This window comes from Nannospalax galili, unplaced genomic scaffold, assembly GCF_000622305.1.
Source record: "Nannospalax galili isolate Female #2095 unplaced genomic scaffold, S.galili_v1.0 scaffold891, whole genome shotgun sequence".
Taxonomy (NCBI): Eukaryota; Metazoa; Chordata; class Mammalia; order Rodentia; family Spalacidae; genus Nannospalax; species Nannospalax galili.
In genome coordinates, this window is record NW_008330576.1 from 379,392 (window position 1) to 390,429 (window position 11,038).

General features: G+C 38.7%; 1 protein-coding gene across 1 annotated transcript in view; it reads left to right on the top strand.

Annotated features, from left to right (window-relative positions):
* Nucleotides 1-2,409: 2,409 nt before the first annotated feature.
* The window catches only part of Terb2 (telomere repeat binding bouquet formation protein 2), a 30,076-nt gene continuing 21,447 nt past the window's right edge, over nt 2,410-11,038 (top strand). The window contains exons 1-4 of the mRNA XM_008849452.1: nt 2,410-2,473; nt 2,552-2,633; nt 3,814-3,953; nt 8,288-8,349. Coding sequence (XP_008847674.1) covers nt 2,410-2,473; nt 2,552-2,633; nt 3,814-3,953; nt 8,288-8,349 — 348 coding nt within the window. The remainder of the gene's footprint in view (nt 2,474-2,551; nt 2,634-3,813; nt 3,954-8,287; nt 8,350-11,038) is intronic.

Below are 11,038 nucleotides of genomic sequence, written 5' to 3' on the forward strand. Positions count from 1 at the left end.
GTCAAATTTATGTATTTTTTCTGTCATTGTTAATACTTCTGTCTCAATTTAAAAAAATCCTTAACCTGGGTCCAAAAATAATCTCTTGTGTTATGTGTCTGGAAGCTTTGTTCTTTCCTATTTAAGTGTTTAAGTGTTTAAACAAATGTGAGGTTGCATGTGTCTAATAACACTTTAAAATATACAAGTAAAAAATTAACATACAAGAATAAATTGATAGATTCATAAGTATAAGATTTTCACATAACTTTCCCAGTAATTGATAGAGAATCAGATAATATGACTAATTTGACTCAATGACCATGTATAGAACATGGTATTCCAGAACACCTAAAAGTTTCAGAGTATTTTTTTTAAACACATACAGGATACTGACCAGATACTTCTATTATAAAGAAAATGTTAAACCTCAAAAGATTTGATCAACTAGGCCTTTACATTTTTAAAAAATCATTTTAAAATTTGTTTTTATTTTATGTGAATGAGTGTTTTGCCTTTTTGTCTGCATGTATGAAAGTGCACCTGTGCTGGGTAATGCCCACAAAGATGAGGATGTCAGATCCCCTGGAACTGAAGTTACAGTTGTTAGCCAACATGTGGGTTCTGTGAACTGAACCCAGATTCTCTGCAAGAATAGCAAGTGCTCTTAACCTCTGAGGCCCATTAAAAAAAATTAATGCAGTTAAGCCAGAAGCAAATGCATTTAGAACAAGAAAATCATATGCATTGGGAAATTAAAAAATATATTAGTGGTATGGCTGTGCATGCCTTACATACGAGAGGCTGAGGCATGAAGATCACAAATTCAAGGTTAGCCTGGAATTCATAGCAAGACTCTCTCAAAAACAAAAAATTCAAATAACCCATGCAACAAAATGTTATATTGCAAATCTGAGAATGTTTTGAACTGAGCAGTAATATGAAATGGTGTCTGAAAAAACTGTTGACACTCCATTTAAGAGAAAATTTATAGCCTGTCCCTATAGGCACATATTAGAAAAGTGAAGGATGAAAATGAATCTTTCTTTTTCTTTTCCTTCCTCCATCCCTCTTTTCTATTAATTTATTTAGCAGTCCTAGAGAGAGCTGAGGGCCTTGAATTTTACACTGAGTTACATCTCCAGTCTAGCCAGTTATTTATTTTAAGGAATGGGAAAAACATGGGTTGGAGAGATGGCTCAGCAGTTAAAAGCACTGGCTGCTCTTGCAGAGGACCTGGGTTTGATTCCCAGTGCCATATGTGGCTAACAACCTTCTATAATTCCAGTTCCAAGAAATCTAAACCTCCTTCTGGCCTCTGTGGGCACTGCACACATGTGGTATACTTACATACATGTAGGCAAAACACTTGTACACATAACATTTAAAAAATAGAGTAACAGGTTGGTAGAGTGTTTGCCTAACATACACAAAGCCCTGAGTTCAATCTTCAGCAACACATAGACTGGGTATAGTGACAGAGCCTGTGACCACAGCACTCTGGGTGAAGGCAGAAGGATCAGAAATTCAAGGCCAGTCTCAGTTGAAGCTCAAGGTCAGCCTTGGTTACATAAGACTGTCTCAAAATAACAACAACAACAACAAAAAAACATGATAGTGAGGAGTAGCGAGTTAGCTTAGCTGGTAAAAGGTGTTTGCCACCAAGCTTGATGACCTGAGTTCAGTCCTTGGAATCCACTGCGAAGGTGGAAGCAAGCTCCAGAAAATTGACCTCTGACTTCCACCCCCTCTTCAAAGAATTAAATGTAAAAAGCAAAACGAAACAAAAACACAAAAATGATACCCATACAACATTTAAAAATAATTCTTGTGCCAATGAGATGGCTCATCAGGAAAAAGTACTTTCCAGGAAAACCTGACCACCTGAGTTCAAGTCCTGGAACCCATATAAAGGTGGAAGGGGAGAACTGACTCCAAAAAGCTGCACAAGAGCAAGCCTACACTGGAACAATAATTAAATCTTATTTTTAAAAAACCCATCTCATGTAGGTTCAAAGTGAAAACATCTGTATATGAAATAATATTAGTTTGGGCCTGGGGTGGTGGTGCAAGCCTGCACTCCTAGCACTCGAGGTCGAAGCCAGCCTGGGCTAAAAGAGACTGTCATAGACAGATAGACTCCACCTGTCCCTCTCCCCCTCCCCCTCCCCCTCCCTCTTTCTCTCTCTCTCACACACCTGGTCCAGCAACCTTTGCCTTCTCCATCTGGTCTGTAGTAGTCACCTACAAACAACCCCCTATTCTTCCTGAGGCCTTTCCCGCCCTCTGCTCTTGGGAACCAATCAGCGAGCTTGGCTTCAGACCAATCAGCGACCTTGGCTCCAAGCCCCGCCCATTCCCCCCAATCACCACACAAGCCGTGGCCGCCATGTTTTCGTGGGCAGCTCGGTTGGCTCTTCCGTAACCGCCATGTTTCAGGGGCAGCGCGGTTGGTTCTGCCGCAGCGTGGGTCGGGATCTGACGCAGTTCTGGGGTAGGAAGAGGGGCAGGGCGTGAGGTGGGAGGGGGCGGGCAGAGCCGGCCGAGTCACCACGTGCTCTTTTCTCCACAGTGGACGAAGGCGGGATGGTCAGTGACGCGCAGGCCGCTGACTTCCTGTTCAGCTGCGATGCTTCGCACCCTGACACGCAGAGGTACAGAGGGCCTCCCGGCAGAGGCTTTCTGTCATGCGCCCAGAGAATGGAAGGAGCAGCCCACCCATAAGTGATGCTGGGGGGAAGGATCTAGCCCTAGATGGGGGAAATCATTTCCTCTACCTGGCCCTCGGGGCACTTAGCCCAGTCCGGATTTGTATGTTCATGGGTCACGTACGTGTAGGCCCCCTCCTACTCACTATGTCTAAACCAAACCTGAACACATTGATACCTGAGCACGTCGTTGTGTGGCCTCCAGAGACCTTCCCACCACCTTAAAAAAAGAAAAAAAAGTTTATTATTTTCTCTGAGATAGGGTCTCTTCTCCCAGGCTGGCGTTGAACCCGTGCTCTTCCTGTTTCAGCATGCCAAGCGCTGGAATTTCAGGCATGAGCAGGCTGGGCTTCCTAGCATATTTTAAACAAGCTCTATTCCCATGAATGGGTAGGTGACCAGATGTTTGAAATTGTTCTTTATCCTCGTTTTCTAGAGCTTAAATTACCACTTGCCAAGACTGTCACAGTAACTTCCTAATTACCCTGCCTCCATCGGCCCTTTGCCACTTCTCATCACATAGCTGTCAGATGTTTACTAAGCAGAAATCTGCCCCTGGCCTATGACCCTTCTTTCCTCCCCTTCCTCCTTACCTACAGATTTAGACCAGCTAAAAACTACCTTTTAAATTTTCCATGCCTTCCAAAGTCTATAATCAACCTGAATTGTTGTTATTGTGCCTTCAATGTAAATCTTTTTTCCCTAATGTCTTTTCCACTTCTTTCCATCTTTTTACAGGCCTAGAAAAACTTTTATATATGTGAATGCTTCTCTGCATGCCCACTCTACCTCAATTAATTGATCCTTCTTTATGGCAGTGACTATGGGTAAAACTCATTGGGCTGCTGGCTTTCAATCCATTTTTGGTCTCCAGCTAACTACTGCCCTAGGTCAGGTTTCTAAATTTATATAATCATTTATCAACTCTCTAAAGCTGAAATTTGCCTATACTTAGGTCCCCAAACTAAGTAATATCCTATGCCTTAAGTTTATTCTTCCTTGCCAGGAAAAAAGGACCATCATAAGTATATTTTTTAATGTGACAGTCACCTTTCATTTTTTTCCTTTTGAATGATTGAATACATTCTTGTTTATCTTATAACCTGAAAGATTATCTTTCTTCTAGAATATACCAGAGCCTCGATTACCTGGAAGATAATGCTACAGTTTTTCATGCCTACTATCTCTCTGCAGTAGCTAATGCTGAAATAAAAAACTCAGTGGCCTTAGGTCATTTCGTTCTTCCTCCTGCCTGTCTGCAAAAAGGTTAGCAAAGATCATTAAACCCACTTGTTTGCCAAATCCAGCAAATCCCTGTTAAGACAACCAAATCTGATTTTACCAATCTTTGTTCTTAATCAGAAATTTTGTGGTTTGTGGGTTTTAAAAGTGTATGTATTTATTTTTTGGACAGTGTCTTCACTTGGTAGCCCAGGCTAGCCTCAAATTTCAGTAAATCTTCTGCCTCAGTCTCCTGAGTGCTGAGATTATAGATGTGAACCACCACACCTGGCAGAAATTTTTGAGTTTTTGTATCATTTACTATAGATGGGAAAGACGTGGACTTGGGATCAGATACTTTGAGTGAATGAATAACCTGGATTTTTCTTCATTTATGCATTCGTTAAGCTTTTTTTGCATGTGAAGTTACAACCCAGGTGGTGGAATTCAGTGGTGAATAAGACAGACGCAGATGTTGACTTCAACTTGCTGACAAGCTAGGAACCAACACTAATTTTATGATTTTTATTTTTATTTGTTTATTTTTTTGTGAGGCAGGGTCTCACTGTGTAGCTTTGGTGGGCTGAAACGCACAGTGATCCACTTGCCTCTCCCTCTGGAGTAGTGGAATTAAAGATGTATGCCACCATACCCTGCAGCTCTGTGATCTTTAACAAGCCATTAAACTTCTTCCAAGTAGTTTTTTTTAAGATTTATTTTTAATTATGTATATGTATGTGTCTGTATGTGAGTATATGCACATGGGTACAGGTGATCTTGGAGGTGAGAAAAGGGTACTTGATCCCCTGGAGCTGTAGTTACAAGCTGTTGTGAGTTACCTGACATAGGTGCTGGGAAACTTTGGTCCTGTACGAGCAGTATGTGCTCTTAACCACTGAGCAATCTCTTCAGCCCCCTTCCAAGTAGTTTTGAGAATAAAATGAGATAATATATTAAGGTATATGATTGCTGGTGAATATTTAATAAATATGTTCTTTGCTAGTTTTGAACCTCTTCATTCTAATTTTTCTTTTAAATATTGGCCATGATAATAAACCCATGTATTTATTTATTTATTTTTTTGCTTTTGGAAGTACTTTCACATTATTTCATCAACCCTATGAAGTAGGAAGGGAAAGTAAGTAAACTGCTTCTGGGATTGATTCAGTTTTTCCTTCTTGGAACATGTTCTTATCATGTTTGTCTGTCCAAATCTTTAACCTTGGTTATCTACCTACCTAAGTATCTCATTTTCGTAGGTCTTACTTTATTATCCAATTCTTTTTTCTTTTAGTGATTTATTTATTTTTATTTATACAGGTGTTTTGATTGCCAGTATGTTTACTGGTATGTATAGTGCCCACAAAGGCTGGAAGAGGAAGACAGAGCCACCATGTGGGTGTTGGGTGTTGCACCTGGGTCCTCTTGAAGAACAGCGCGTTCTTTTAACCCATGAGCTGTCTCTCCAGCCCCTATTACCGAATTCTTTTTTAAAATGTATTTTAATCCAATAGATATAAGTCCATCTGTAGAAAGACAAACTAGAACTGTATACAAATTGCCAGGGAGGAGAATAAAAACAAAAGTAAAATAAACCAAAAAACCTAAAAGATATTTTCATAGATGATCCCTTAGAAAACTTGGATTGGTTTCTTGTAACTGATGTTCTAGCAAAACCTAGTTAAAATGCTAAATTGTCCTGAAGTGGTTATGCAATGAATTAATAGCTTGATGGAAAAATTGATTTGTTAAAAAAATTTTTCTTCCACTTTCTCCATCTTCTTCCCTTCCTTGCTCTCTCCTCCTCTCCCTCTCTTTTTATTTCTTGAGACAAGGCCTTGCTATATAGGCTCTGTCTGGTCTGGTACTCACCTGATAGTCCAGCCTAAACTTGAACTCATGGCAGTCCTCTTGCCTCAGCCTCCTGGGTGGTAGGATTACAAAGTATGGACCATCATATCTAGTGACCTTGTTTTGAGACAGGGTTTTGCTATTATAGCCAAATTGTGTGCCAAGTATCTACCTTCAAGGAGTGTATATTGTAAAATGACCATTTGATCTAATGACCTTGCTTCAAATTATCATTCCTATTTTGTCATTGAGTTTAGAATCCTCTCAACATTTTGTTGTATAACTTTCTGCTATATACATTCTATAATATATAATGCGTATTTTTCAGTAGGACTTTGAACTAATACATTTCCTTCTGGCTTTTCATATCATCTAAGCATTATTTATCTCTCCTCTCACTCTCTCTGTATAACCCTCTCAACTCCCTCCCTAGTTAGAGTACCCCCTTTTTTCCCCATTTCTCCCATGATAACACGTGTCTCCTTTTGCTTCACCACCATGGTTCCTTTCCATTTTCCTGGCTTCTGCAGTTATATCAGGATACATACTCACATACAAAGATTTGGAGCTAAGATCCACAAATGAGAGAGAACATATATCACTTGTGCTTTTGAGGCTGTGTTACTTCACTTAGTGTAACAGTTTCTAGTTCCATCCCATTTACTTGCAAATTTCATTTTTAAAAATTATGTGTATGAATGTATTGTCTGCATGTATGTAAGTGTACCCATGTTGCTCAATGCCTACAGAGGTCAGAAGAGGGCATTGGATCCTCTGGAACTGGAGTTGTAGACAAGTGTTAGCTGCCATGTGGGTGCTGGGATTTGAACCTGTGTCCTCTACAAGAGCAGCCAGTGCTCTTAACTGCTGAGCCACCTTTTAAGTCCTGATTTCATTTTTCTTTACTGCTGAGTAAAACCCCATTGTGTAAACGTAGCACATTTTCATTATCCATTCACCAGTTGAGGGGTGTTTAGGTTGTTGCCATTTCTTAGCTATTGTGAAAACAGCAGCAACAAATTTGACTGTATATAATAGGATGAGTTCTTTGGGTATATGCCAAGGAGTGATATAACTTGATATGATTTATCTAATAGAGTACATGAAATTTGGCAAAGGACAGTAAGGGGAGGTGCGGATAGGGGAGGAGATTGAAAGACCATCAAATTATGTTGTATGACAATTGCAAAAATTCAATAAAAAAGTTGCAGCGAAAAAGGTTTTGGTAACCATATTAAAAATATGAAATCTGTGAAACTAGTTTTAAGAATACATTTTATTTGACCTAATATATCAAGATTATCACCATATATAATCAATATACAAATTATTGAAATATTTTGCCTTTTTGATATCAGTCAAAATTCAGGGTTTATTTTACACTTGTCCTACATCTCAGTTTGCAGTTTTCATACATTTCAGGTGCTCGGTTCCTACATTTAGCCATTGCTACCATATTGGATAGCGAAAGTCCAGTGTAATGATACCCTTTTTGTCCTCCAGTGAGCTCTCATGGGGAATTTTGAGATTATTGAGTTAAGATGATGGCAGAAATATTTGTCATTCTGAGTATTATAGAGTTCCTGTCTACTAGGCATATTGTTTATCTACTTTTAGTAAAATGAATTCTTGAGAACCTTGGCCCTACAAACTGAAGAGTTTTGGTTGATTTTATTGTGCCAATGGTCTTGTTTATTAATAATTGACATAATAAAGACACTGATATCTAATGAAGTAATATATTCTAGTAGAAAAAGTAAGGGCAGGAAAATGGCTCAGTGGATAACAGAGCTTGCTCAAGATGAGGGCCTGAGTTCAGATTCCTGACATCCACATCAAAAGCTGGGCATGGTTGCAGATGTCTGTAACCCCAGTGTTTGGGGAATGGAGATAGGTGGATCTCAGGAGCTTGCTGGCCTGCGAGCTTAGCTGAACCAGTGAGCTTACATTTCAGTGAGAGACCCTATTTCAAGACAATAAGGTAGAGAGTGATAGAGGAAGACACTGGATGTCCTTTGGCCTCTGCATGCTTATCCATGGGTGCACACACCCACACATTCATGTGCATGTACTACACACGCACACACTCCCCCAAAAGAAGAAAGAAGCAAAAAGAAAAACCCTACAGCAATGATTATTCTAATGGCCCAGAATTATCTGGAGAGTTGATTGGAAATGTAAATTCCAGGGCTTCTACTCAATCATCTGATTCAGTAGGATTCGGGTTTCTTGTTTTTTGGTTTGTTTTTTTGAGATAGGGTCTTGATATACATGCTGGTTGGCCTGGAACTTACTATGTAGACCAGACTGGCCTTGAACTCACAGAGAGCTGCCTGACTCTGCCTCCGTGCTGGGATTAAAGGCATGTACCATCATGCCTGGGGTGGGGGTAAGGGAATCTGGGCTTTTAGCAAGTATTTTAAGAGGTGATTTTGATAAAAGTAGAATAACTATGGCCAGAAACTTCAGACTTTGTACAAAAGGTTGAAATTACTTTAAAAATGTTGGGTTTGTTTTTCTCACTACAGAAATACGAAGAAAAATTGGTAGTTTTATTTGGGAACAAGATGAAAATTTTCTGATAGAAAAGGTAAGAGTAAATTAATATACTTGATTAGGATGTGCAATTTCAAAAATGTCTGAAGGCAATGTAATTTGTGACATGTTAGCACTAATTAGATTGAGGAATGTAAAGGGCTTTTCTTGAATATTATCTGGGTTGACTCTTTATAGTAGTATATTAGCAAAATTGAGGTGTTTTGTATAAATGAAGCTATTATATAAGAAACTTGCAGACTGGTAGCCGAGTTAGTGATGTGGCTCAGTTGGTAGAGTGTTTTCCTAGCATGCAAAGAATTCTGGATTCAGTCCTCAGCACCACGTAACAACTAAACATGATAGCACATACCTGTAATCCCAGTGCTTGGGAGAGAGGGAGAGAGAGACAGGGGAATCAGAAGTTTAAGAGCCTGTCTCAAAAGGGGAAAGAAAAGAAATTTGAGGGCTGGAATAGAGCACAGTGGTGGAATGCTTGCCTGGCATATGCAAGGTTCTAGGTTCAATCCCGAGTACTGGTAATGTAAAAAAATAAGAAACTTGAGTTTCTCTAATCAGTACTATAGAGAATAACAATAACTGCATGGTATTTTCTGTAGATTCTGATTAATTCTTGTGCTATATCATTTGTTAAATCTTTCAAGGGACCCTTCTCCATAAATGTATACAATACTGCTTTTTAGTTTGCCATTCTACTAAAAGTTACCTATGCTTCTGATTTCAAAATCTTTATGCAATTAGCAAATGTGGATAATTGCAGTATCAAAAAGAATGAAAGTAATAGATTGATACATTATATAAAAAAGAATCCATTAGTTCATAGTGATACTTCAAAAGAAGAAAGAAGAAAAGACAGATGAAGAAAAGAAAGATGGGTGAAAAGAAAGATGGAAAGGGTGGTATAAGTAAAATTTTCAATTATAGAATAATAGCTAATAAAGATAGAAAAGATGTTAAAATAGAAAATGTACATTTTAGGACTAGCAAGATGGCTCAGAGGGTGAAAGTACTTGCCACATAAGACTGATGACCTGAGTTTAATTCCTGGATCCTAGGGTGAAAGGAACGAACCAACTTCCACAAGTCCTCCTCTGGCTGTGGCACAGCCACATATACCATATACTCATGCACACACTATTAAATAAAATTAAATTTTAAATTCAAATAAAACTCCCATTCTATAAACCCCCAAATAATAATTGATTTAGACAAGAGCCATTAGTAGATGCTGTTCTAGTCTACCTTGGATTGCTGTGAGAAAATACTCTGATCAATACCAACTTGGGGAGGAAAGGTTTTTTTTTTTTTAATCTTACATCTCCTGGATCACAGTTCATCAGGGAGCCCAAGACAGCAACTTAGGTAGGAACCTGGAAGCAGGAGCTGGAGCACAGGCCATGGAGAAATGCTGCTTACTGGCTTGCTCCTTTGGCCTTTGCTCAGCTTGCTTTCTTATACAACATAGGCCCACCTGTCCAGGGGTAGAACCACCCACAGTGGGCTGGGCCCTCCCACATCACTCAGTAATCAAAAAGATGCCCCACAGACATGGCCACAGGCCAGTCTATTGTAGGCAATTCACTAATTGACGCTCTGTCTACCCCGGTGTGTCAAGTTGACAACTGAAGCTATCCAGCACAGATGATAAAACTTATGATCTCAAATTATTACCCACAGAATACTTAATAATTACAAAGGCGAGCAACATCTGTGTAAATGGACAAATCTGAAAGATACTACTTTAACCACCTGATCAATTAGTATTGCCAATACTGAAGTAACCTCTTACTGTGCTTAGTCTGGTATGATATAATAAGGACATAATATTATCTATGCTGGATTCTTGTTCAAATGCTTAACCTGAATCTAATTATGAGTCAATCAGATAAATCCAAGAATGACTATGCTACAATTCAGCTAACTGGCCTGAACTAGAGTGACTGTTATAAAAAACAAGTCAAGGGAATTGTTCTAAATTGAGATATAACAACCAGATGTGCTGTATAAACTTTGATCAGATTCTCTATTTTTTTTTAACAACAGAAGTGTCATTTTGAGGGTAACTGGGAAAGTTGTTTGATGGACTATTAGGGTAATAATGAATTGTCAAAATTTATTAAATATGATAATGATATTAAGAAAATGATGATTTTGAGAAAATTCATGGCTATATCTTGAGTGGAAATATGCTATATGCCAATGTTTTCAAATGATCTAAAAAACTGAAAATCAGTGCACTCAAAGTGGCAAAAATGCAAATCTAAATTCAAGATGAATAGTATTTTTGTACTATTTAAAACAACTTCTGTATGTTAAATTTTTCAGACTAAAATGACAGAAAAATCTTCGTATTTCCCATAACTAAGAAATTAATGTACATATATCTTATTCCTTTCATTATTTAAAATATTTTTGCTTTATTTATTTATTTTTCTTTCTTTCTTTCTTTCTTTCTTTCTTTCTTTCCTCCCTTCCTCCCTCCCTCCTTTCCTTTCCTTTCCTTTCCTTTCCCCTTTCCTTTCCTTTCCCCTTTCCTTTCCTTTCCCCTTTCCTTTCCTTTCCCCTTTTTTCCCCTTTCCTTTCCTTTCCCCTTTCCTTTCCTTTCCCCTTTCCTTTCCTTTCCCCTTTCCTTTCCTTTCCTTTCCTTTCCCCTTTCCTTTCCTTTCCCCTTTCCTTTCCTTTCCCCTTTCCTTTCCTTTCCCCTTTCCTTTCCTTTCCTTTCC